We start from the raw sequence: 27995 nt of genomic DNA, 5'->3' as shown, positions 1-27995 counted from the left end.
GGCTAGACAGACTGTAGGTCTGATCCAGTCTGGCAGTGCCTACCTTCCTATTGGGGGCATAAATCCAAGACAATGTTTTTGCTGATTTTCCCTTGAGGTCCTGAGAATCTCTCGACTTGCACTGAGAGCAGAAAGATTTCTCGCTAACTATCACCTAGTCTCCTCTTCTATTTCTTTTCAGGAAGAAAAGTTCAAAAGTCCCCAGAACTGCCCAATACATTATGTCGGCTGTCAATGACACTAAATTCAACTCTGTAATATTCCTTCTCACCGGGATACCTGGGCTGGAAGACATCCACCTCTGGATCTCTATCCCCTTCTGCTTCATGTATGTTCTTTCAATCGTAGGAAATTCAGTCATTCTGTTCATTATAAAAACAGATCCTAGCCTCCATGAGCCCATGTACATTTTCCTTTCCATGTTGGCCGTCACGGACCTTGGCTTATCCATTGTCACCATACCGACGATACTGGGCATATACTTGTTTAACTCTAGGAGAATCAGCCTCGAGGCCTGTTTTGCCCAGATGTTCTTCATCCACTCGCTTTCAAAAATTGAGTCCTTTGTCCTCTTGTTGATGGCCTTTGACCGCTTCATAGCAATTTGTAACCCACTGAGATATACCTCCATCTTAACTCCATTGAGAATAGCCATGATGGGCCTGGTGGTTGTGGTAAGATCGGTGGCCCTAATACTCCCATTCCCCATTCTCCTGAAACAGTTCCGATACTGTAGAGACAATGTCCTCACCCATTCCTACTGCCTGCACCAGGACATCATGAAGGCGGCTTGTTCAGACTTCTCAGTGAACAGCATCTATGGCTTGTTTGTCAAAGTCGTCACGGTTGGGTTGGACTCGTTTCTCATCTTCCTCTCTTATGTGATGATCCTCAAAACAGTGCTGAGTATCGCATCCCACAGAGAGTGCCTCAGGGCCCTGAACACCTGTGTCTCCCATCTCTGCGCTGTCGTGCTCTTCTACATATCAGACATTGGCCTGTCTTTGATACACAGATTTGGAAATAGCTCTACTCACTTGCTTCAGATTATCCTGGGCTACATCTACCTGCTGGTCCCGCCCCTGGTGAACCCAATTGTGTACAGTGTGAAAAGCAAACACCTTCGTGAGAGGGTAATCAGGGCATTTGTCAAGTGAAGGGTCAGTTCATCACCTGGTTCCAGTGCTGGTGACATGGGGGAGGAAAAACACGAGCAATGGGCATGGCCACGAATTCCATCTTGGATCCTCTGCCCATGAAGCCCTTTCCTCTGCCCCATCTCTTCTCCGAAGACCACACCTCTCCTATTCCCCTTTACCCGAGACTCTGCCCCCTTAGCCAGCATCAGGCCATGCTAAGAGTTGCACAGGGAACCAGAGCCACTGTGAGGTGCCCTACACCCTCTACATTTTATCCCCCAGGATGTACAAGTCAGGGAATGTGGAGAGTCTTGGGCTCCCCACAGCAACCTTTGCTCCCAGGGCAGCTCTTACAATGGCCCGACTCTGGCCTGGCTCAGAGGCAGAGCCTTGGGGAAAGTGGAGGACCAAGAGGCTGGGTTTGTGAGAAGATATAGGTCAGAGGATAGGGCTTCAGGGGAAAAAGGGGAGTAGGGTCTGAACCAATGCTGACTGCAGTAATCAGGACCGTGGGGGTGATCCTGAGTGCAGGAGAAGGCTGGGGCTGGAGGGTAAGAGACCTTGTGTTTTGGAGAAGACTAAATAAATGCAACCCCACAAAGGGGGCTCTTGTTTTAAGTATCCGAGGCTGAGAGTAAGTGATTGCAAGGACCGTAGAGGGATGGGCAGGGTTCCTGCAGGGCCACCTCAGACCCCAAGGGGGCACTCTGGGGTGGTTCCATCCTCAGGGACTTGGCCAAAGTGGGCTGTTCTCTTGGAAGTCGTTACCAATGGGCAGATGTCATCCCAGCCCCCAGGCTGCTCTAAACTCTGCTGAGGCAGGGAGAAAACAGGCCAGTGAATCAACCCCCTGAAACAGGCCCATGGCCATGCCCACTCTATACAGCGCAGGGGGGAGGTCTGCTGGCGCAGCAGAGAATGCAACCAGGCCTGTCACCACTCAGGTGTCTGGAAGGCTGGTCCTGTTGTCCGGGCACAGCTCTGCAACTCCAGACAGCTGGGTTTGATTCCCAGGCCATGCGTGACTGTGGCCAAGCCATTGGATATCTCTGCACAGGTGGATAATAGCCTTGCCCTGCCTCACAGCGGTGGTGGGAGAATAAATACTTTCAATGCAGTTCGATACTCTGAGACCCTAAGATGAGGTCTGTGTCAGGGTTCCACAGAGCAACACCTCTGACATTTGTCTATAAAAGGACTCTTACCACAGCCTCCTGTGACAGCTGGCTTCTGGGAAGCCCCATGACTCCAGCCCCTTAGTGTGTGTGGCAGATGTGGGGGTGACAGTGAAGGTTAAGTAGTGGATTTCTGAGGGTAATGTTGGAGTGTCGCAGGGAGCTTCAGCACAGTCACAGAACCAGTGATTGTAAGCCATTGAGGCTAAATGGGTCTCACTGCCAAACTATGGATCAATGGCCTCAGGGGCCTCCTCTTTGATTGTCTGGTAGAGAGAAAGCAGTCTGAGGGCAAAGGTCAGCTTCACACCTAGGCCTGTAACACAGACGCGGCTGAGCACTATGGTGGCTGACCCCAGGCTCACACATGTTTCAGCAAAGGCTACTTCCACCTGAAAAGGAAAGACAGATGGGACGATGCTCTAAGAGCCACAGGGAAACTAGGTTGGGTCCCAAGAGCTTCTTGTCTTCCCAAAAGAATGTAAGTTGGGCCAGTTCTGTTTGCTACGAAAGCTACTCATTTCAAGGAGGCTGGGGGGACTGTATAGCTCTGGTCACAAGTAAGAGTCTCAAGTGTCCATTCAGTGCTGCTGGGTGATAAGCTTTTATCATCGATGGGATGTTGTTCCCAGCTCAAACAGTGGGACAATTAAAAACATCAGAATGCAAGAAGAGCCATAGTGGGTCAGACAAATGTTCCATCTAACCCAGTATCCTGTCTTCCAATAGTGGCCAATGCCAGGTGCCCCAGAGGGAATGAACAGAACAGGGAATCATCAAGTGATCCTTCTCCTGTCGTCCACTGCCAACTTCTGGGAAGCGTAAGCGAGAAATACCATCCCTGCCCATCCTGGCTAATAGGCACTGAAGGACCTCTCCTCCACTAATTTATCTAGTTCTTTTTTCATCCCTGTTAAAATCCTCACCTTCACTAAATCCTCTGGCAAGGAGTTCCATAGGGTGGCTGTGTATTGTGTGAAGAAATACTTCCTTTTGTTGTTTTAAACCTGCTGCCTATTAGTTTCATTTGGTGACCCTAGTTCTTGTGTTATGAGAAGGAGTAAATAACACTTCTCTGTGTACTTTCTCCACACCTGTTATGATTAAATTGTTAGATTCCTCTCATGACAGGAAAGCATCTTGTTTACAGGGTAAAGAGACCATAAATCCTGGTTTCACTGTGACAGTCTTGAGTCTTCTAGGCCAGCATATATTCTTGTTGAGTGATTGTAAGCATTCAGAATAGCAACTTTCTTCAGTTGCATCCAAAATAGAAATTCACTCAAGACAATAAATGATAGATTTATAGAAGTTAAGGAAAGAAGGGACCATTAGATTATCGAGTCTGACCTCCTGGAGACTTTCTCCCAGTTTACCCCCATATTGAGCCCAATGACTTGTATCTGACTAAAGTATCACTTCTGTTCCTCTAAAGCGTATCTTTTAGGAAGGCATGTAATATTGGTTTGGAGATATCAGGAGAATCCACAACGTCCTTTGAGAGTTTGTTCCCCTGGTTAATGACCAACACAGTCAAAAATATGTGTCTCTCATTTCCAAATTTAATTTCTCTGGCTTCAGTTTCCAGCCATTGGTCCTTGTTATACCTTTCCCGGCAAGGTTAAAGAGCCCATTAGTACCTGGTATTTCATTCCTGTAAAAGGGCTTGCACACTATTATCAAGTCAGTTCTGAATCTTCCCGAGTTCGACTCACTACGTGCCAGTTTATGCAGCCAAGGGTAGGTTGGAAGTGACCGAGGAGGATGTATTAGTCAGTCCCAGGATGACTGTGAGCCACCAGTGTGCTGCAGGAGTGAACAAAGCAAATGAGATCCTAGAATGTGTGAGGCGAGATAGGGAAGTAGTAAGATCCTCATAACTGACACTGGTCAGACTTCCTCTGGCAAACTATGTAAAATTCTGGTCACGCGTATTACAGAAAGAAGAATTCAGACTGGAACAGGTGCAAAGAAGGGCTCCTAGGATGGTCAGGGCAATGAAGGGCCTTTCTTTCGGAGGAGACTGGAAGAATTCGGCTGGTTCAGCATAAGACAAGCCTGTCATTAGACAGCACCTTTTGATGAGGAAGCTTTGTTTCAGGGAAGCCTGGCTGTTTAAAAATAGCCAGAGCTTCGCGAACCAGCTGAGCAGCGGGGGACAGCAGAGCAGCAGGGAACAGCAGAGCAGCACACAGCAGGAGTTTGCCTGGGATTGGTGAGTATCCGAGTGCATGTTTGCGTGTTTGCTGAGTAAGTATCCGAGTGTGTGTTTGCTGGGAGGGCAGTGTGAGAGCCTGAGCGAGTGCCTGTTTGGCTGGTAGCCTGCAGGGGGCGGGCATTGGGGCTGTCTGTTTGTTTGTTTCAGGGAAGCCTGGCTGTTTAAAAATAGCCAGAGCTTCGCGAACCAGCTGAGCGGCAGGGGACAGCAGAGCAGCACACAGCAGGAGTTTGCCTGGGAGTTCGCCTGGAGTGAGCCCAGTGAGGCTTACAACTTGCCAACTCCTCTGAGGAAGCTCATAGTAGGAAGGTGATATGGAAGAGGGGGGTTCAGCTGTTGTGACCTGCACTGGATGTGCCATGTTTGTCTTTCTTCCACAGGACAAAAGCGACTTTGTCTGTACAAAGTGCAAGCTGGTCTCCATATTGGAAGAGAAGATTGAAGGTCTGGAGCAACAGATAACGACCCTGCGTTGCATACGAGAAACGGAGGATTTTCTGGACAAAAGTCAGGATATGCTTCTACGGGGACAAAGCTCTAAAGATTTAGAGCTGGTTGCACAGCGGAGCCAAGAGGCCAGTGAAGAAGCTTGGCAACAAGTGACCTCCAGAAGAAGAAGGGGGAATGTCCGGGTTTCAGCAAAGCGGACACAGGTAACTAACCGCTTTCATGTTCTCTCCACAGGTACTAATGCAGAGAGTGGACCAGATGATACATCTGAGGGAAGGGAGCAGAAGGAGACTCCGCTGGTTGGAAGGCATGAGATGCGATGTCCTGAGATGGCGGGTTCCACGACCACCACTCCCAAGAGAAGGAGGCAGGTGGTGGTGGTCGGGGACTTCTCCTCCGGGGGACTGAGTCATCTATCTGCCGCCCTGACCGGGAAAACCGAGAAGTCTGCTGCTTGCCAGGGGCTAAGATTCGTGATGTGACAGAGAGACTGCTGAGACTCATCAAGCCCTCGGATCGCTACCCCTTCCTGCTTCTCCACGTGGGCACCAATGATACCGCCCAGAATGACCTTGAGCAGATCACTGCGGACTACGTGGCTCTGGGAAGAAGGATAAAGGAGTTTGAGGCGCAAGTGGTGTTCTCGTCCATCCTCCCCGTGGAAGGAAAAGGCCAGGGCAGGGACCGTCAAATCGTGGAAGTCAACGAATGGCTACGCAGGTGGTGTCGGAGAGAAGGCTTTGGATTCTTTGACCATGGGATGGTGTTCCATGAAGGAGGAGTGCTGGGCAGAGACGGGCTCCATCTTACGAAGAGAGGGAAGAGCATCTTTGCGAGCAGGCTGGCTAACCTAGTGAGGAGGGCTTTAAACTAGGTTCACCGGGGAAAGGAGACCAAAGCCCTGAGGTAAGTGGGAAAACAGGATACCAGGAGGAAGCACAGGCAGGAACGTCTGTGAGGGGAGGTCTCCTGCCTCATACTGAGAATGAGGGGCGATCAGCAGGTTATCTCAAGTGCTTATATACGAATGCACAAAGCCTTGGAAACAAGCAGGGAGAACTGGAGGTCCTGGTGATGTCAAGGAATTATGACGTGATTGGAATAACAGAGACTTGGTGGGATAACTCACATGACTGGAGTACTGTCATGGATGGTTATAAACTGTTCAGGAAGGACAGGCAGGGCAGAAAAGGTGGGGGAGTAGCACTGTATGTAAGGGAGCAGTATGACTGCTCAGAGCTCCGGTATGAAACTGCAGAAAAACCTGAGTGTCTCTGGATTAAGTTTAGAAGTGTGAGCAAGAAGAGTGATGTAGTGGTGGTAGTCTGCTATAGACCACCGGACCAGGGGGATGAGGTGGATGAGGCTTTCTTCCGGCAACTCGCAGAAGCTACTAGATCGCACGCCCTGGTTCTCATGGGCGACTTTAATTTTCCTGATATTTGCTGGGAGAGAAAGAGGTGGTTAGGGACTATTTAGAAAAGCTGGACATGCACAAGTCCATGGGTCCGGACGAGTTGCATCCGAGAGTGCTAAAGGAGTTGGCGGCTGTGATTGCAGAGCCATTGGCCATTATCTTTGAAAACTCGTGGTGAACGGGGGAAGTCCCGGATGACTGGAAAAAGGCTAATGTAGTGCCAATCTTTAAAAAAGGGAAGAAGGAGGATCCTGGGAACTACAGGCCAGTCAGCCTCACCTCAGTCCCCGGAAAAATCATGGAGCAGGTCCTCAAGGAATCAATCCTGAAGCACTTACACGAGAGGAAATTGATCAGGAACAGTCAGCATGGATTCACCAAGGGTAGGTCATGCCTGACTAATCTAATCACCTTCTATGATGAGATTACTGGTTCTGTGGATGAAGGGAAAGCAGTGGATGTATTGTTTCTTGACTTTAGCAAAGCTTTTGACACGGTCTCCCACAGTATTCTTGTCAGCAAGTTAAAGAAGTATGGGCTGGATGAATGCACTATAAGGTGGGTAGAAAGTTGGCTAGATTGTCGGGCTCAACGGGTAGTGATCAATGGCTCCATGTCTAGATGGCAGCCGGTGTCAAGTGGAGTGCCCCAGGAGTTGGTCCTGGGACCGGTTTTGTTCAATATCTTCATAAATTATCTGGAGGATGGTGTGGATTGCACTCTCAGCAAATTTGCTGATGATACTAAACTGGGAGGAGTGGTAGATACGCTGGAGGGCAGGGATAGGATACAGAGGGACCTAGACAAATTGGAGGATTGGGCCAAAAGAAATCTGATGAGGTTCAATAAGGATAAGTGCAGGGTCCTGCACTTAGGACGGAAGAACCCAATGCACAGCTACAGACTAGGGACCGAATGGCTAGGCAGCAGTTCTGCGGAAAAGGACCTAGGGGTGACAGTGGACGAGAAGCTGGATATGAGTCAGCAGTGTGCCCTTGTTGCCAAGAAGGCCAATGGCATTTTGGGATGTATAAGTAGGGGCATAGCTAGCAGATCGAGGGACGTGATCGTTCCCCTCTATTCGACATTGGTGAGGCCTCATCTGGAGTACTGTGTCCAGTTTTGGCCCCACACTACAAGAAGGATGTGGATAAATTGGAGAGAGTCCAGCGAAGGGCAACAAAAATGATTAGGGGTCTGGAACACATGAGTTATGAGGAGAGGCTGAGGGAACTGGGATTGTTTAGTCTGCAGAAGAGAAGAATGAGGGGGGATTTGATAGCTGCTTTCAACTACCTGAGAGGTGGTTCCAGAGAGGATGGTTCTAGACTATTCTCAGTGATAGCAGATGACAGGACAAGGAGTAATGGTCTCAAGTTGCAGTGGGGGAGGTTTAGATTGGATATTAGGAAAAACTTTTTCACTAGGAAGGTGGTGAAACACTGGAATGGGTTACCTAGGGAGTTGGTGGAATCTCCTTCCTTGGAAGTTTTTAAGGTCAGGCTTGACAAAGCCCTGGCTGGGATGATTTGATTGGGGATCGGTCCTGCTTTGAGCAGGGGGTTGGAATAGATGACCTCCTGAGGTCCCTTCCAACCCTGATATTCTATGATTCTATGATTCTATGAGGGAGTTCTGGGCCCCTCCTGCAGCTCGGCAGTAAGAGGGAGAATCAGGATGTTGTTTCAGAGAGTGAAGGGTCTAGAGAGTGTTGTCTGGGCAAACAGAGCCCTGCTGGGCTGCCCCTCACCTTGTTCCTGACCCCCACTTGCTCCATGATCATTGAGAGCCGCTCCAGTGCTGGTGATAGACCTCACACTCTGCATCCAAATTTCCATTATCACCCAGTTTGGGGGTAGCTGGATCGGGGGAGGGGGTTGTTTGGGTCCAACAGAGAGTTGTAGCTGGATTTGGGTCATGCCTCTTTCTATTCAGAATGTACATAACCTTGCTTACCAAGTGTTTGCATGTCTCTTGGCTGAAGAAGGGGAGAGACTGAGTTGTGTCTCAGGTACCAAGTGGCTCTGCGAGCTAGTCACTGTTATATCCGGAGGTCTGTGGCGTAACGGGGCTCTCCTAAGTATATTTCTAAATCTCATTATTTTGAACCATGTGATGATTTTCTGGGGTGTGGCTCACAGTTTTTGAATTGGGCTCGGCAATACTGCGCAAGTAGTTCAAAAGATGTGAAGGGAAACTAGGAAAAGTCATAAAAATTAGGAACAATTTTTTAAAATACCTCAGAAGCAGGAAGCCTGCCAAAGAATGAGTGGGGCTGTCATAAATATAAAGGGAAGGGTAAACCCCTTTAAAATCCCTCCGGGCCAGAGGAAAAATCCTCTCACCTGTAAAGGGTTAAGAAGCTAAAGGTAACCTCGCTGGCACCTGACCAAAATGACCAATGAGGAGACAAGATATTTTCAAAAGCTGGAAGGAGGGAGAAAAACAAAGGGTCTGGGTCTGTCTGTATCATGCTTTGGCCGGGGACAAAACAGGAATGGAGTCTTAGAACTTTTAGTAAGTAATCTAGCTAGGTATGTGTTAGATTATGATTTCTTGAAATGGCTGAGAAAATAGCTGTGCTGAATAGAATGAATACTCCTGTCTGTGTGTCTTTTTTGTAATTTAAAGCTTTTGCCTAGAGGGATTCTCTATGTTTTGAATCTAATTACCCTGTAAGGTATTTACCATCCTGATTTTACAGAGGTGATTCTTTTCTTTTTACTTCTATGAAAAGTCTTCTTGTAAGGAAACTGAATGCTTTTTCATTGTTCTCAGATCCAAGGGTTTGGGTCTGTGGTCACCTATGCAAATTGGTGAGGATTTTTACCAAACCTTCCCCAGGAAGTGGGGTGCAAGGGGTGGGAGGATTTTGGGGGGAAAGATGTTTCCAAACTAGGTTTTTTCAGGAACCCAGATAAAGTTTGGTGGTGGCAATGGAAGTCCAAGTGTAAAATAGTTTGTACCTTGGGGAAGTTTTAACCTAAGCTGGTAAAAGTAAGCTGAGGAGGCTTTCCTGCAGGTCCCCACATCTGTACCCTAGAGTTCAGAGTGGGGAAGGAACCATGACCGGGGGCACTGGATGACTGAGGTGCTAAAGGAGCACTCAAGGAAGATGAGGCCATTACGGAAAGGCTAAATGAATTCTTTGCATTGGTGTTCACTGCAGAGGATGTGAGGGAGATTCCCACACCCGAGTCCCTCTTTTTAGGAGACAAATTGAGTCCCACATCGAGGTGTCAGTAAAGGAGGTTGTGACACTACACCCCATATTCATGATAGCGGTATGATTATGACATGATTATGACATAATTATGATGCATCTGGTATAACATAGGTCTTGTGATGTGTCACTGGAAAAGTTAGGATTTGCTGAATATTATTATCCTATTTGTGTGCATGTTTCATATTTGTACCTGAAGTTATCAACATGGACTATAAATCTGTATTTCAAATACCCCCCCCCCCCACCAGGTATTAATACATAATCTGGGTTAATTAACAAGTTAACAGTGATTTTATTAAATACAGAAAGTAGGATTTAAGTGGTTCCAAGTAATAACAGAGAGAACAAAGTGAATTACCAAGCAAAATAAAATAAAGCACGCAAGTCTAAAGCTAGTACAGTAAGAAAATGATTAAGAATGAAATCTTAATCTCAGAGATATTCCAGTAAGTTTCTTTGACAGACTAGCCTCCTTCTAGTCTGGGTCCAGCAATCACTCACACCCCTGTGGTTGCTGTCCTTTGTTGCAGTTTCTTTCAGGTATGCTTTTGGGAGTGGAAAGGCTATCTCTTGAGCCAGCTGAAGACAAATTGGAGGGGTCTCCACCAGGCTTAAATAGATTTTCTCTTGTGGGTGGAAATCCCTTCTCTCTCCTATGCAGAATCCAGCTACAAGCTGCAGTTTTAGAGTCACATGGGCAAGTCACATGTCCATGCATGACTCAGAACTTTACAGGTGGCAGCCATTCTTCACATGCTACCTTGAACATCACAAGTAGACTTCTTATGTTGATTGGAGTCTTCCAAGGTTCCATTATCAATTAAGTGTTTCTTGATTGGGCACTTAACTTGCAAATTCCTTTCTTAAGAAGCTGACCAAATGCCTTACTAAGGCTACTTAAAATCAAACAAGTACACAGCCACTATTCATAACTTCAAACACAATAATGACACATGCATACAAATAGGATGAATATATTCAGTAGATCAGAACCTTTACAGGGCTGTCTTACATGGCATACGTAGAATCAAACATATTCCAGTTATGTCATATTTACATTCATGAGCATATTTCCAGAAAGCATTATAGGGTGCAACGTCAGAATGGTGTCACCCCAGGCACTGTGGGATACATACTCACAATGCATCGCTCACGCTGTCGACAATGGTGCCCGAATGTGGACACAATCTGTTGACAGAGGGAGCAAATGTAGACTCGCTTTGGCGACTTTGCTTTTTTCGTGTCAACATAAGTTTCATTGACAAAACTTGATAGTGTAGACAAGCCCTTTGTAAATGCTGCTGACCAGCCCCTCTCCCATTGCTCCAGACCTTAAACACAGTCTGAAACTCTCTCCACAGAGTGGAGATCAGTAGCTCATGTCATCTCAGATGTAAGGGTCCAGCAAGGAATAGGTGGCCCACGTTTTTCATCTCCCAGGTCAGCAGCACTGGAGCCAGCATTGACCTTTCACTTGACAAACACTCTGATTATCCTCCCACGAAGGTGTTTGCTATTCACACTGTACACGATTGGGTTCATCAGGGGTGGGACGAGCAGGTAGATGTATCCCAGGACAATCTGTAGTAAGGGAGAAGAGCCCTTCCCCAATCTGTGTATCAAAGACAAGCCGATATCTGGTATGTAGAAGAGCAGGACGGCACAGAGGTGGGAGACGCAGGTGTTCAGGGCCCTGAGGCACTCCGTGTGGGATGCAACACTCAGCACCGTTTTGAGGATCATCACATAAGAGAGGAAGATGAGCAGTGAATCCAACCCCACGATGGAGACCATAAGAAACAAGCCATAGATGTAGTTGACTGTGATATCCGAACAAGCCAGCTTCATGACATCCTGGTGCAGGCAGTAGGAATGGGAGAGGACATTGACTCGACAGTAGTGGAACCGTTTCAGGAGAAAGGGGAATGGGGATGATACGGCCACCCCTCTTAGCACACATACCAATCCCATCTTGAATATTCTCGGCAGGGTTAAGATGGAAGTATATCTCAGTGGGTTAGAGATTGCGACAAAGCGGTCAAATGCCATCAACAAGAGTATTGAGGATTCAATTAATACAAATGAGTGGATGAAGAACAGCTGGGCAAAACAGGCATCGAGGCTGACCTCCCTAGAGTTAAACAAGTACATACCCAGTATTGTCGGTGTGGTGGATATCGATAAGCCAAGGTCCGTGATGGCCAACATGGAAAGGAAAATGTACATGGGCTCATGGAGACTTGGATCTGTTTTTATAATGAACATAATGGTTGAATTTCCCAATATTGAAAAAACATAAATGAAGCAGAAGGGGATAGAGATCCAGAGAGGGACGTCTTCCTGCCCAGGTATCCCGGTGAGAAGGAACATTGCAGAGTTGAGTTTGGTGTCATTGACAGCTGACATAATGTACAGGACAGGTCCCAGGAGTTTTGGACTTCCCTTTCTGAAAGGAAAAACAACAGTGACAAGGTGATATTTAATGAGACATCATTCTGGTCTCTGTGCAATCCTAGAGACTCCCAGGATCTCAAGGAAGATCAGCAAAAACATAGTCTTGGATTTACACCACGGATAAGAAGATAGGCACTGCCAGACTGGACCTGCAGTCCATCTAGCTCAGTATCCAGTGACCAGTTCTCGATGCTTCAGTGGAAGGCGGAAGAAGGCCTATAATAGGCAGCTATGAGATGACCTGCTCCCAGGAGAAGGTTTCCTCGACACCCACTAGTAAGACATATTTTTTGGCATAAATCAGGAAGGTTGTGTGCCCTTCCAAAACTTTTTAAAACAATCCTCAATACTGGAATTGTATTTTCTGGTTACCCATATACACACCCAGTCACTCTTTGAAAGGGTCTAAGCTCTTGGACCCATTGATATCTTGTGGCTTTGAGTTCCGCAGCCTACTTGAACGCTGTTATTTTACAGTTGTGACCTTCGCAGAGACACCCTTTCTGGCTCTTAACTTCTGAGTATGGCCCATTGTATCATGACATGTGTGTAAATACACGGCAAGTCCATGGTGAAAATGGTCATTGTATTTATCTGCCCTGCATAGAAGCTATTCATAAAGCTGTTTCATTGCCTCATTATATATATATGTATATTGTATATATTTTCACCTCCTGAGAGTCCAAATTATGCCACTGTCTTTTAAGGTACATGGGATAAATTCTTAGGGCCAGGATCTTACTTTAATAATAGTGACTTCAACTGTATCACTCTCGATTTAAATGTGTAAATTTGATCAGAATTGTTAACAATGAACTTTCCCTTACCAAATGCTCCCGGTGATACAATCTGAGCCCCAAGAATCCCTCCAAGAGAAGCTGAAGTGCTTTGCCTGAATAGTGTTGTCTGAATCCAGAGATGAGGATCATCCTACAGCCTTCTCTTCATCCTCATAGGACCTGCATCCTCTCCCCATGCAAGGGATTGTAGTTATCTGGCAAGTTATAAGCTAACATGGACAGTTACTTCAGCTGGATGGGGGAGGGGTTGGCGTCACCCACATCTGACGCCGTGCAAACACTAGGTTGCCCCTCATATCCAGTCGAGTGTCCAAGTTACTTCTGCCATGCTCATGTAGAGGTGATATTTGTAAATTTCATACAACCTCTATAACACTCCTCTGTCCTGCACCTCAGCTCTATACTGCTGAAAGAGAGATTTTCAGAGGGATTGTGTACTTGACCCTGAATGTAAGTGTTAGAAACAGCTTCTGGTCAGTTACCAGGAGACAGTGTCAGACAACTGTTCACTGAACAAAGAGTTCATAGCAGAAACACATTACAACCAGTATGTGGAATATTTCCGAAATACTTTCTAAAGCAAAAGCCATTAAGCAGTAAAGTTTCCACTACTCTTTCCTGTAGAGATTCCAACAACGCTACTGCTGGCTTTCAATATACAGGCATGTCATGAAAGTTTGATTTGTAATATTTGTATTACAATGAGAAGTTTTGGCATAACATTTACACATCTGTACTTTCATACACACAATGTTTCACGAGGAGGGTGGTGAAGCACTGGTATGGATTACCTAGGGAGGTGGTGGAATCTCCATCCTTTTGAGGGTTTTAAGGCTTGACAAAGCCTTGGCTGGGATGATTTAGTTGGGGATTGGTCCTGCTTTGAGCGGGGATGGGACTAGATGACCTCCTGAGGTCTCTTCCAACCCTAATATTCTATGATTTCTCAGGATACAGTGGGACTTAAAATGGGGCATCTGTCATCTGGATTTCTTCAGAATCTGAAAACATCGCAGTGTCTCAACCCTCATTCAGTCACTTATCAGCAAACGAAAGTCTAGTAGGTCCCCTGTTCCTGGGTTAATAGCTGACTGGGTCTCCACAGGTTCTGTTCTGTCAGTCTGCAGCCTGTACGCGGAGAATCTGCAGTTCTGAATTCCTGCATTCACAATTGAGCCAGACAATAAAACCTTTCAAAATGCATTTACTGAATAAAATTCCAGGAGCAAATAAACCTGAGGCGATTTGGGAACTAGTCACTGATAATCGGTGTGATCTCCTCTCGTTCAGCCCCAGGCAGGATCGGGCCCAGAGCACACGGCACCTCTAGAAATAGGACCCCTTGAGAAATCCTGATGCAGGGCATAGTCTGAGCTCACTTTGAATGTCAGATTTGTGTGTCGCTTGAACAGCCCACCGTGGAGCACGGTTCCCAAGCTGCCTAACGCTGCCTGTCTTCCAAACCCCTCACTGAGTCACCCCGACAGCCCAGCTGTGTCCTCTGCCACTGCACAGAACATCTGCCAATGGAAACAGCTTCCAGCCTTTCCCCTTCACTTCACGTTTTAAAGACAGTGACACCTGCCAACGTACCCAATTCCTGCTCGAAGGGAGCCGCTGACACCAGAGGTCTTCACCCTAAAGGACAAGGAGTCATCGGAGCGGTTGCATCAGCAGCAGGCAGTCTCTGTTCAGATAGGGAGGCAATTGTCTTTATGAAGCGTGCTGGCACAGTCCCTCGGGGGCCACTTGGCCATCAGGGAATGTCAGTTGCCTGGCTTTGTACGCACCAGCTTTAACCCCTGTCGTGACCAAAGGCAAACTGCCGGAGGCCAATTCACAGGGGACGCCCGGTGATGCTGCCCAACTGGACGGCAGCTCCAGCCCTGCCACAGGCTCTATTCCTGGAGTCCGGGCTTGTCGTTACTAGTGGGGGATTTAGAGTTAGTGGGGCCCCATGCGTCGCTTTATTTTTGGGTCCCCCCCCCGCTTTTTGCGACCCAGCCAAGAAAAGAACATTCTCTCTTATCTGCCCCCCTTTTTTCATTCTGTTTTTCTTCCTCCTCCTCCTCCTCCTCTATTATAAGTAATAGGAAGTAAATGAAAATATAGTGAGGTACCTTGATTGGCGCAGGGGGTTGGGTTGTGGGAGGGGGTGTGGGTGCAGGGTGCAGGTTCAGGCCTGAGGCAGGGGGTTGCGGTGTGGGAAGAGGTGTGGGGGTTGGGCTCCGGGAGGATGTTTGGGTGCGGGGTCAGGCTTTGGCCTGGGGCAGGGCGTTGGGGTATGGGACGGGGTGTGCGGGGTCAGGTTGTGTGAGGAAGTTTTGGTGCAGATTCTGGGCTGGGACAGGGGGTTGGGGTACAAGCTCTGGCGTGGGGCTGGGAGTTGGGGTGTGGGAGGGGTGCGAGGGGTCAGGTTCTGGGAGGACGTTTCAATGCGTAGTGCAGGTTCTGGCCTTGGGCAGGGGGTTGGGGTATGGGAGGAGGTGTGGGGGATCGGGTTCTGGGAGGAAGTTTGGGTGACGGGTGTGGGTTCTGGGCTGGGGCAGGGATTTGGGGTGTGGGAGGGGTGCGAGGGGTCAGTTCTGGGAGGACGTTTGAGTGCGGAGTGCAGGCTCTGGCCTGGGGCAGGGGGTTGGGGTATGGGAGGGGGTGTCGGGGGTCGGGTTCTGGGAGGATGTTTGGTGCAGGATCTGGGCTGGGGCAGGGGCTTGGGGTGCAGGAGTGGGTGAGGAGTGTGGGCTCTGAAGAAGTTTGGGTGCGGTAGTGGTGCAGGCTCGGGGCTGGGGAACGGGGTTGTGGTGTGGAATGGGGTGGGGGGACGGGCTCTGGGAGGAAGTTTGGGTGACGGGTGTGGGTTCTGGGCTGGGCCAGGGCCTCGTGGTGCAGCAGGGGTCAGGGGGGTGGCACTTACCTAGGGTGGCCCGGCTCCCAAAGTGACTGGCATTCACACCCCTCTGGCAGCAGCTTCTAGGCCGGGGCGGTTGGCGGCAGGCACCACCTCAGTAGCTCCCACTGGCAGATGTTTTGACAGGAGCAGACGTTTCTCCTGTTAGCACTTACGAAGTCAGCAAGAGCATACGGGACAAAAGCCTCTTTTGGAAAAAAATGTCAGGTCAGCTGTGACAGGACTTAACTAAGGGACTGTACAAGCCAAAACGGGACCAATGGGCACCCTACCACACACTCAGATGTGAAATTACAGAACTACTAACTATGGTTTGGAACCTATCACTTAGCTTCTGTACCAAAAGACTGGAGGGTAGCTAATTTTGATGGCAATTCTTAAAAAGGGCTGCAGGGGTGATCTAAGCAATAACAGGCTGGTAAGACTAATTTCAGTCATGGGCAAACTGGTTGAAACTGTAGTAAAGAACAAAATTGTCAGACATTTAGATGAATATAATTTGGGGAGGAAGAGTAAAACAGGAATTATGACGTGATTGGAATAACAGAGACTTGGTGGGATAACTCACATGACTGGAGTACTGTCATGGATGGTTATAAACTGTTCAGGAAGGACAGGCAAGGCAGAAAAGGTGGGGGAGTAGCACTGTATGTAAGGGAGCAGTATGACTGCTCAGAGCTCTGGTATGAAACTGCAGAAAAACCTGAGTGTCTCTGGATTAAGTTTAGAAGTGTGAGCAAGAAGAGTGATGTAGTGGTGGGAGTCTGCTATAGACCACCGGACCAGGGGGATGAGGTGGACGAGGCTTTCTTCTGGCAACTCGCAGAAGCTACTAGATCGCACGCCCTGGTTCTCATGGGCGACTTTAATCTTCCTGATATCTGCTGGGAGAGCACTACAGCGGTGCATAGACAATCCAAGAAGTTATTGGAAAATGTAGGGGACAATTTCCTGGTGCAAGTGTGTCATAAATATAAAGGGAACGGTAAACCCCTTTGAAATCCCTCCTGGCCAGGGGAAAGCTCCTCTCCTCTAGAACTTTTAGTAAGTAATCTAGCTAGGTACGTGTTAGATTATGATTTCTTTAAATGGCTGAGAAAAGAACTGTGCTGAATAGAATAACTATTTCTGTCTGTGTATCTTTTTTGTAACTTAAGGTTTTGCCTAGAGGGGTTCTCTATGTTTTGAATCTAATTACCCTGTAAGGTATCTACCATCCTGATTTTACAGGGGGGATTTCTTTATCTCTATTTACTTCTATTTTTATTAAAAGTCTTCTGGTAAGAAAACTGAATGCTTTTTCATTGTTCTCAGATCCAAGGGTTTGGGTCTGTGGTCACCTATGAAAATTGGTGAGGCTTTTTATCCAACATTTCCCTGGAAAGGGGGGGGTGCAAGTGTTGGGAGGATTGTTCATTGTTCTTAAGATCCAAGTGTCTGGGTCTGTAGTCACCTAGGCAAATTGGTGAGGCTTTTTACCAAACCTTGTCAGGAAGTGGGGTGCAAGGTTTTGGGAAGTATTTTGAGGGGAAAGACATGTCCAAACAACTCTTTCCCAGTAACCAGTATTAGTTTGGTGGTGGTAGCGGCCAATCCAAGGACAAAGGGTGGAATATTTTGTACCTTGGGGAAGTTTTTGACTTAAGCTGGTAAAGATAAGCTTAAGAGGTTTTTCATGCAGGTCCCCACATCTGTACCCTAGAGTTCAGAGTGCGGGAGGAACCTTGACAAAGTGCTAGAGGAGCCAACTGGGGGGGAGCTTTTCTTGACCTGCTGCTCACAAACCGGAAGAATTAGTGGGGGAAGCAAAAGTGGACGGGAATCTGGGAGGCAGTGACCATGAGTTGGTTGAGTTCAGGATCCTGACGCAGGGAAGAAAGGTAAGCAGCAGGATATGGACCCTAGACTTCAGGAAAGCAGACTTCGACTCCCTCAGGGAACGGATGGGTAGGATCACCTGGGGGACTAACATGAAGGGGAAAGGAGTCCAGGAGAGCTGGCTGTATTTCAAGGAATCCCTATTGAGTTTACAGGGACAAACCATCCCGATGAGTCGAAAGAATAGTAAATATGGCAGGCAACCAGCTTGGCTTAATGGTGAAATCCTAGCAGATCTAAAACATAAAAAAGAAGCTTACAAGAAGTGGAAGGTTGGACATATGACCAGGGAAAAGTATAAAAATATTGCTCGGGCATGTAGGAATGAAATCAGGAGGGCCAAATCGCACCTGGAGCTGCAGCTAGCAAGAGATGTCAAGAGTAACAAGAAGGGTTTCTTCAGGTATATTGGCAACAAGAAGAAAGCCAAGGAAAGTGTGGGCCCCTTACTGAATGAGGGAGGCAACCCCATGACAGAGGATGTGGAAAAAGCTAAAGTACTCAATGCTTTTTTTGTCTCTGTCTTCACTAACAAGGTCAGCTCCCAGACTGCTGCGCTGGGCATCGCAACATGGGGAGTAGATGGCCAGCCCTCTGTGGAGAAAGAGGTGGTTAGGGACTATTTAGAAAAGCTGGACATGCACAAGTCCATGGGGCCGGACGAGTTGCATCCGAGAGTGCTAAAGGAATTGGCGGATGTGATTGCAGAGCCATTGGCCATTATCTTTGAAAACTCGTGGCGAACGGGGGAAGTCCCGGATGACTGGAAAAAGGCTAATGTAGTGCCAATTTTTAAAAAAGGGAAGAAGGAGGATCCTGGGAACTACAGGCCAGTCAGCCTCACCTCAGTCCCCGGAAAAATCATGGAGCAGGTCCTCAAAGAATCAATTCTGAAACACTTACATGAGAGGAAAGTGATCAGGAACAGTCAGCATGGATTCACCAAGGGAAGGTTATGCCTGACTAATCTAATCGCCTTCTATGATGAGATTACTGGTTCTGTGGATGAAGGGAAAGCAGTGGATGTATTGTTTCTTAACTTTAGCAAAGCTTTTGACACGGTCTCCCACAGTATTCTTGTCAGCAAGTTAAAGAAGTATGGGCTGGATGAATGCACTATAAGGTGGGTAGAAAGTTGGCTAGATTGTCGGGCTCAACGGGTAGTGATCAATGGCTCCATGTCTAGTTGGCAGCCGGTGTCAAGTGGAGTGCCCCAGGAGTTGGTCCTGGGGCCGGTTTTGTTCAATATCTTCATAAATTATCTGGAGGATGGTGTGGATTGCACCCTCAGCAAATTTGCGGATGATACTAAACTAGGAGGAGTGGTAGATATACTGGAGGGCAGGGATAGGATACAGAGGGACCTAGACAAATTGGAGGATTGGGCCAAAAGAAATCTGATGAGGCTCAATAAGGATAAGTGCAGGGTCCTGCACTTAGGACGGAAGAACCCAATGCACAGCTACAGACTAGGGACCGAATGGCTAGGCAGCAGTTCTGCGGAAAAGGACCTAGGGGTGACAGTGGACGAGAAGCTGGATATGAGTCAGCAGTGTGCCCTTGTTGCCAAGAAGGCCAATGGCATTTTGGGATGTATAAGTAGGGGCATAGCTAGCAGATCGAGGGACGTGATCGTTCCCCTCTATTCGACATTGGTGAGGCCTCATCTGGAGTACTGTGTCCAGTTTTGGGCCCCACACTACAAGAAGGATGTGGATAAACTGGAGAGAGTCCAGCGAAGGGCAACAAAAATGATTAGGGGTCTGGAACACATGAGTTATAAGGAGAGGCTGAGGGAACTAGGATTGTTTAGTCTGCAGAAGAGAAGAATGAGGGGGAATTTGATAGCTGCTTTCAACTCCCTGAGAGGTGGTTCCAGAGAGGATGGTTCTAGACTATTCTCAGAGGTAGAAGAGGACAGGACAAGGAGTAATGGTCTCAAGTTGCAGTGGGGGAGGTTTAGGTTGGATATTAGGAAAAACTTTTTCACTAGGAGGGTGGTGAAATACTGGAATGCGTTACCTAGGGAGGTGGTAGAATCTCCTTCCTTAGAAGTTTTTAAGGTCAGGCTTGACAAAGCCCTGGCTGGGATGATTTAATTGGGGATTGGTCCTGCTTTGAGCAGGGGGTTGGACTAGATGACCTCCTGAGGTCCCTTCCAACCCTGATATTCTATGATTCTATGATTCTATGTTTTTTGTAAAGGGAAATCATGCCTCACCAATCTACGAGAATTATCACAGAATCATAGAATATTAGGGTTGGAAGAGACTCAGGAGGTTGTCTAGACAATCCCCTCCTCAAAGCTGGACCAACAGCAACTAAATCATGCCCGCCAGGGCTTTGTCAAGCCAGGCCTTAAAAACCTCCAAGGATGGAGATTCCACCACTTCTCTAGGTAACCCATGCCAGTGCTTCACCTCCCTCCGAGTGAAATAGTGTTTACTAATATCCAACCTAGACCTCCCCAACTGCAACTTGAGACCATTGCTTCTTGTTCTGTCAGCTGCCACCACTGAGAACAGCCGAGGTCCATCCTCTTTGGAACCCCCCTTCAGGTAGTTGAAGGCTGCTATCAAATGCCCCCTCACTCTTCTCTTCTGCAGACTAAATAACCCCAGTTCCTTCCGCCTCTCCTCATAAGTCATGTGCCCCAGCCCCCTAATCATTTTCATTTCCCTCCTCTGGACACTCTTCAATTTGTCCACATCCCTTCTGTAGTAGGGGAACCAAAACTGGAGGCAATACTCCAGGTGTGGCTTCACCAGTGCTGAGTACTCAGCACTCAGGGATAAACGTGATGACAAGCCTGGGGTCCAGGAGCAGAGCCCGCAGCAGGGCTGGCACTGCAGTCCAGTTGGGTAGCATCACCACAAATCCCCTGTGATTTGGCCTCCTGCAGTTTGCCATTGGCCATGACGGGGTTAAAGCTGATGCGCATGAAACCAAGCAGCTGAGGTTCCCTGATGGCCAAGTGGCCCCCAGGGGACTGTGCCGGCATCTTCATAAAGACACCTGCCTCCCCGTCTGAACAGAGACTGCCTGCCGCCTCTACCACCTCTCCGATGACTCCGTGTCCTTTTGGGTGAAGACCTCTGGAGTCAGCAGCTTCACGCTGAGCAGGGACTGGGTGCGTTGGCAGGTTTCACTGTCTTTAAAATGCGAAGTGAAGGGGAAAGGCTGGAAGCTGTTTCCATTGGCAGATGTTCTGTGCAGCGGCAGAGGACTCAGCGGGGCTGTCAGGGTGACTCAGTGACGGGGCTGGAGGGCAGGCAGCGCTAGGTAGCTTGGGAACCCCTCCCCCACACCTGCCCATTGTTCATGGTGGACTGTTCAAGCAACACAGACGTCTCACATTGAAAGCAGCTTCGAAGTGTTCAAACCCCGATGCCCCGAGTCAGGATTTTTCAAGGGGTCCCATTTCCAGAGGTGCCGTGTGCTCTGGGACGATTCTGCCAGGGGCTGAGTGAGAAGAAACCCCACGCAAGACCAGTGACTAGTTCCTAAATCATCTCAGTTGTAGCCTGATTTAGGGTGCACAAATAATATTAATATAATTCATCAATTTTAATGTAGTGTAATTGAATTGAATTTGATTAATAGTATTAATACTAATTGATTACGAATATTAATAGTATGGATTTTAGGCTTGCCAATCTGTTTGATCAGAAGATAAAAGTTCTTGTCCCAAATCAGGCTCCACAGAATTTAAAAAGGACCCTCGGGGTATGACGGGAAACTCACGCTGAGGCAGATATAGCCTTAAAGACTTTTTCTTAAAATCAATAATATAAGTTAATGGTAAAATATTCAGAGTTTCAAAGTTACAATTGCATTACTGCTATTCAGATGATACATGTGATAATATTGTATTAAATGCAACAAAGCTTTGGTTAATATAGTCACACCCGCCCTTGATAACCTGGTGGTAAGAGACACAGGAACAGCTTTGCGGTTCAGGTTTCTCAATTCTTCATTGAGGGATGCAGTGCGTAGAAGACACAAATGCTATGAGCTATTGAAGCGAACTTAGGGTTTACTTGACTAACTTAAACTTAAAATCAAAACCTGATAAACAAAAAATAAAAACTTAGGGAAACCAAGCTTACCCTATTTCCTTTGAAACTTAAATTTTAAGAAGAACAAGTATAGCCTACCCCTCAAAGTTACAGGGCTTCCAGTATCTCTGTCCCCTCTCTGGTCTTTGAGTGCCAGATGTCAGGCCTTGTAGTCTTCCCTCTCATGGGGTGGAATCCCACAATTCTCCCACCCTCAGACTAGGCTCTGGGCTACAACACACTGCGGTCAACTGTGCTTGCCAAGCAGGTCCGAGTGTCTGTGGTTCTCCCCTCTGGGAGTCTGTGACCAGTGGTGAGACGAGTGACCATCAAGCCTTCGAGAACCAAAATACTGTTGAATCCAAACAGCAGGAAGAAAGTGGAAGATGGGAGAATCAGAGGGTTTAAAAAAACAGCAATCTGTACAGATTTCTGACCCCAAGCCCTTCTGCTCTGATGGGGACTGAGGCAGGCTGAGGGCCTTCAGACTTCCCAGCGGTGTCTGTGCCTGTCAGTCTGAAGAGATTCTCACAACAGCTGCCCCACCTCTGGACAGACTGACAGAACTGGCAAAACAAGCTGTGGAATGCGGCTGGAACTCAGAAATGGGCTCTTCCCAGCTTGTAGCTTCTGTGTTGTCTCTTGACCTCCCTGGGGTGGTGACTGAGAGACGGCTTTTCTTGAGCTATTGCTTCCCTTCTTGCTTGTTTTCCAGCAGCCTGCTATGAACCTAGGAAGATCCATATTGGTTTCACCCAATAGAGCCATAACATAAACATCCCAAATGTTAACCCAATATAGCTCTGCAGCAAACTTCCCAAGAACCGGGTTTAACATACACATTCATTATGGCAGCTCAGCTCCATGTCTGTCACAATGCTGTTCCCAGATGCCACATAGTTAATGAATACAGGAGAGAGACAGTCAAAGTGCAAGCGAGAGAGAGAGCAATTAACTACTTTCAAGTGGCAAATGAAGTTCCATTTCCATGAATACTCATGCATTTGACTTTGAAATCCACTTCCTGCAAACCCTCATCGTGGATGAATAACCGGTGCTGGGGTTACGATGTAGGAGTGAGTCAGAGCTCAGGGAATGAATATTTTCTATCCTGACTCCAAGGCTTGTTACCACTCTGGATACAGGCTACAGACTGACAGAAGAGAACCTGAGGAGAACCAGTCAGCTATTAACCCAGGGACAGAGGAGCTACTCGGCTTCTGTTTGCTGACAAGGGACTGAATGAGGGCTGAAACCCTGCGATCTTTTCAGATTCTGAAGAAATCCAGATGACAAACCCTGCATTTTAAGTCCCACTGTAAACTGAGAAATCATCTCTGAAAGAAGATCAGAGGGGAAGGAATGGGTTGACAGGTGTATGCTAAACTATGCATGTGTAAATGGGTATTAGTGCAAAAGTAGTGTTTGCATATTCACCCATTTGTGACGCCAATTCCTCTCCCACCCAGTTGAAGTAACTACCTATGTTAGCTTGTAACTTGCCAAGTATCTACAGACCCATGCCTGGGGAGAGGATGCAGGTCCTGTGAGGAAGATCGAATGCTCAGGCTTCAGTTAACATTGGCCAGGCAAAGAACTTCAGCTTCCCTTGGGGGGATTCTTGGGGGTCAGAGTGTATCACCGGGAGCATATGGTAAGGGAAAGTTAACAGAGCCCGGTTCTGACTGAACTTACACATGTAAATCTGGAGCAACCCAGTAGAAGTCATGACTATTGGATTAAGAACCTGGCACTAAGAATTTATCCCATGTGCTGGAAAGAGAGAGTGCAATAATTTGAAATCTCAGGAGTGGAGAAAATAGAAAGTATATGTGTGAGGCAATGAAACACGTTTATAAATAGCTTCAATGCAGGGCAGATAAATAAAATGACCGTCTTCCCCATGCACTTGCCATGTGTTTATGGGCATCATGATACAATGGGCCAACTCAGAAGTGGATGGCCAGAAAGAGTGTCTGTATGAAGGTCAGAACTGTAAAATCACATAGTGCTCAAGTAGGCTATGGAACTCGCAGCCACAAGATATCAATGTGGCCAAGAACATCTCAGGCTTCAAAGAGGGATGGGATGTTTAAATAGGTAATCAGGAAATCCAATTACATAAGAACATAGGAATGGCCTTCCTGGGTCAGACCAAAGGTCCATCCATCCCAGTATCCTGTCTACCAACAGTGGCCAATGCCAGGTGCCCCAGAGGGAGTGAACCGAACAGGTAATGATCAAGTGATCTCTCTCCTGCCATCTATCTCCACCCTCTGACAAACAGAGGCTAGGGACACCATTCCTTACCCATCCTGGCTAATCACCATTAATGGACTTAACCTCCATGAATGGATCCATGTTAAACTCTGTTATAGTCCCAGCCTTCACAAGCTCCTCAGGCAAGGAGTTCCACAGGTTGACTGAGTGAAGAAGAACTTCCTTTTCTTTGTTTTAAACCTGCTGCCCATTAATTTCATTTGGTGGCTCCTTGTTCTTATATTATGGGAGCAAGTAAATAACATTTCCTTTTTCACTTTCTCCACAATCTCCTCTTTTCGAAGCTGAAAAGGCCTAGCCTCCTTAATCTCTTCTCATATGGGACCCGTTCCAAACCCCTAATCATTTTAGTTGCCCTTTTCTGAACCTTTTCTAATGCCATCTTATTCTCTATCCCTTTTTTAATGATTCCTCACATCCTGTTTGCTTTTTTTTTGACTGCCGCTGCAGACTGCGTGGACTTGGGAATATATTTTCCAATGTGCATTACTTTGCATTTATCCACCTTAAATTCCATTTGTCGTTTTGTTGCCCAATCAGTTAGTTTTGTGAGATCTTTCTGAAGTTCTTCACAGTCTGGTTTGGTCTTAACTATCTTGAGCAGTTTAGTATCATCTGCAAACTTTGCCACCTCACTGTTTACCCCTTTCTCTAGATCATTTATGAAGAAGTTGAATAGGATTGGTCGTAGGACTGACCCTTGGGAAACACCACTAGTTTCCCCTCTCCATTCTGAAAATTTAACATTTATTACAGTACTGAGTATTTTTGAAAAAAAAGTCTTAGATTCATAGATATTTAGGTCAGAAGGGACCATTATGATCATCTTGTCTGACCTCCTGGATAACGCAGGCCACAGAATTTCACCCACCACTCCTGCAAAAAACCTCTCACCTACGTCTGAGCTATTGAAGTCCTCAAAATGTGCTTTAAAGACTTCAAGGAGCAGAGAATCCTCCAGCAAGTGACCCGTGCCCCTTGCTACAGAGAAAGGTGAAAAACCTCCAGGGCCTCTTCCAATCTGCCCTGGAGGAAAATTCCTTCCCGACCCCAAATATGGCGATCAGCTAAACCCTGAGCATATGGGCAAGATTCACCAGCCAGATACTACAGAAAATTCTTTCCTGGGTAACTCAGATCTCACCCCATCTAATATCCCATCACAGGCTATTGGGCCTATTTACCATGAATATTTAATTTCCAAAACCATGTTATCCCATCATACCATCTCCTCCATAAACTCATCGAGTTGAATCTTAAAGGCAGACAGATCTTTTGCCCCCACTGCTTCCTTTGGAAGGCTCTTCCAAAACTTTACTGCTCTGATGGTTAGAAACCTTCGTCTAATTTCAAGTCTAAACTTCCTGGTGGCCAGTTTATATCCATTTGTTCTTGTGTCCACATTGGTACTAAGCTTAAATAATTTCTCTCCCTCTCCAGTATTTATCCCTCTCACATATTTATAGAGAGGAATCATATCTCCCCTCAACCTTCTTTTAGTTCGGCGAAACAAGCCAAGCTCCTTGAATCTCCTTTCATAAGACAAGTTTTCCATTCCTCGGATCATCCTAGTAGCCCTTCTCTGTACCTGTTCAGTTTGAATTCATCCTTCTTAAACATGGGAGACCAGAACTGCACACAGTATTCCAGGTGAGGTCTCACCAGTGCCTTGTATAATGGTACTAAAACCTCCTTATCCCTACTGAAAATACCTCTCCTGATGCATCCCAAGACCGCATGAGCTTTTTTCACAGCCATATGACATTGGCGGCTTATAGTCCTCCTATGATCAACCAAAACTGCAAGGTCCTTCTCCTCCTCCGTTACTTCTAATTGATGCGTCCCCAGCTTATAACGAAAATTCTTGCTATTAATCCCTAAATGCATGACCTTACACTTCTCACTATTCAATTTCATCCTATTACTATTACTCCAGTTTACAAGGTCACCCAGATCCTCCTGTAGGATATCTCTGTCCTTCTCTAAATTGGCAAAACCTCCCAGCTTTGTATCATCCACAAACTATATTAACACACTCCCACTTTTTGTGCCGAGGTCAGTAATAAAAGATTAAATAAGATTAGTCCACCAAACCGATCCTTGAGGAACTCCACTGGTAACCTCCCTCCAGCGTGACAGTTCACCTTTCAGTAGGACCCGTTGTAGTCTCCCCTTTAACCAATTCCTTATCCACCTTTCAATTTTCCTATTGATCCCCATCTTATCCAATTTAACTAATAATTCCCTATGTGGCATGGTATCAAACGCCTTACTGAAATCTAGGTAAATTAGATCCACTGCGTTTCCTTTGTCTAAAAAATGTGTTACTTTCTCAAAGAAGGAGATCAGGTTGGTTTGGCATGATCTACCTTTTGTAAAACCATGTTGTATTTTGTCCCATTTACCATTGAGTTCAATGTCCTTAACTATCTTCTCCTTCAAAATTTTCTCCAAGACCTTGCATACTACAGATGTAAGTACTCTAAACCTTCCCGATTTACTTGACAAAATATGTCTAACCAGTGGGAGTCAGGGAGAAACTTCCCTGGGATCAGAGTATCTCTTAGTTTCCTATTGCAGGGCTTCTTCCACCTTCCTTTGCAGCATCTCATAATGCCTACTGGAGACTTGGCTAGACAGATTGTAGGTCTGATCCAGTCCGTCAGTGCCTACCTTCCTATTGGGGGCATAAATCCAAGACAATGTTTTTGCTGATTTTCCCTTGAGGTCCTGAGAATCTCTCGACTTGCACTGAGAGCAGAAAGATTTCTCGCTAACTATCACCTAGTCTCCTGTTCTATTTCTTTTCAGGAAGAAAAGTTCAAAAGTCCCCAGAACTGCCCAGTACATTATGTCAGCTGTCAATGACACTAAATTCAACTCTGTAATGTTCCTTCTCACCAGGATACCTGGGCTGGAAGACATCCACCTCTAGATCTCTATCCCCTTCTGCTTCATGTATGTTCTTTCAATCGTAGGAAATTCAGTCATTCTGTTCATTATAAAAACAGATCCAAGCCTCCATGAGCCCATGTACATTTTCCTTTCCATGTTGGTCGTCACAGACCTTGCCTTATCCATAACCACCATACCGACGATACTGGGCATATGCTTGTTTAACTCTAGGAGAATCAGCCTCGAGGCCTGTTTTGCCCAGATGTTCTTCATCCACTCGCTTTCAAAAATTGAGTCCTTTGTCCTCTTGTTGATGGCCTTTGACCGCTTCATCACAAATTGTAACCCACTGAGATATGCCTCCATCTTAATTCCTCCGAGAATATCCAAGATGGGCCTGGTGGCTGTGGTAAGATCGGTGGCCCTAATACTCCCACTCCCCATTCTCCTGAAATGGTTCCGATACTGTCGAGACAATGTCCTCTTCCATTCCTACTGCCTGCAGCCGGACATCATGAAGGCAGCTTGTTCAGACACCTCAGTGAAAAGCATCTATGGCTTGTTTGTTAAAGTCATCACGGTTCGGTTGGACTCCTTCCTCATCTTCTGTGATGATCCTCAAAACAGTGCTGAGTATCGCATCCCACAGAGAGTGCCTCAGGGCCCTGAACACCTGTGTCTCCCATCTCTGCGCTGTCGTGCTCTTCTACATATCAGACATTGGCCTGTCTTTGATACACAGATTTGGAAATAGCTCTACTCACTTGCTTCAGATTATCCTGGGCTACATCTACCTGCTGGTCCCGCCCCTGATGAAACCAATTGTGTACAGTGTGAAAAGCAAATACCTGCGTGAGAGGATAATCAGGGCATTTGTCAAGTGAAGGGTCAGTTCATCACCTGGCTCCAGTGCTGGTGACATGGGGGAGGAAAAACACGAGCAATGGGCATGGCCACGAATTCCATCCTGGATCCTCTGCCCATGAAGCCCTTTCCTCTGCCCCATCTCTTCTCCGAAGACCACACCTCTCCTATTCCCCTTTACCCGAGACTCTGCCCCCTTAGCCAGAGTCAGGCCTTGCTAAGAGTTGCACAGG

The 27995-nt window shown here is 47.0% G+C and overlaps 2 protein-coding genes and 1 pseudogene across 2 annotated transcripts; 2 read left to right on the top strand and 1 right to left on the bottom strand.

The window, feature by feature from the left end:
• The first annotated feature begins 221 nt into the window (after positions 1-221).
• Positions 222-1157, top strand: LOC119565180 (olfactory receptor 51G2-like). The gene has a single exon (XM_037889634.2). It carries the CDS (start codon positions 222-224, stop codon positions 1155-1157), a length of 936 nt encoding a protein of 311 aa, XP_037745562.1.
• Positions 1158-11095: 9938 nt separating this feature from the next.
• LOC119565179 (olfactory receptor 51G2-like) lies at positions 11096-12031 on the bottom strand. The gene has a single exon (XM_037889633.1). The coding sequence runs from the start codon at positions 12029-12031 to the stop codon at positions 11096-11098; it is 936 nt and encodes a 311-aa protein (XP_037745561.1).
• Positions 12032-26854: 14823 nt separating this feature from the next.
• On the top strand, positions 26855-27782 carry LOC119565178 (annotated as a pseudogene).
• Positions 27783-27995: the final 213 nt, after the last annotated feature.

The sequence above is a fragment of the Chelonia mydas genome, chromosome 1 (genome assembly GCF_015237465.2).
Source record: "Chelonia mydas isolate rCheMyd1 chromosome 1, rCheMyd1.pri.v2, whole genome shotgun sequence".
NCBI classification, from domain to species: domain Eukaryota; kingdom Metazoa; phylum Chordata; order Testudines; family Cheloniidae; genus Chelonia; species Chelonia mydas.
The sequence above is the reverse complement of the archived record's forward strand: the minus strand, read 5'-3'. Positions and strand labels throughout refer to the sequence as shown.

Bases quoted from the DNA above. Each gene is read 5' to 3' on its own strand.
- LOC119565180 (XM_037889634.2), top strand. From the start codon at position 222: ATGTCGGCTGTCAATGACACTAAATTCAACTCTGTAATATTCCTTCTC.
- LOC119565179 (XM_037889633.1), bottom strand. From the start codon at position 12,031: ATGTCAGCTGTCAATGACACCAAACTCAACTCTGCAATGTTCCTTCTC.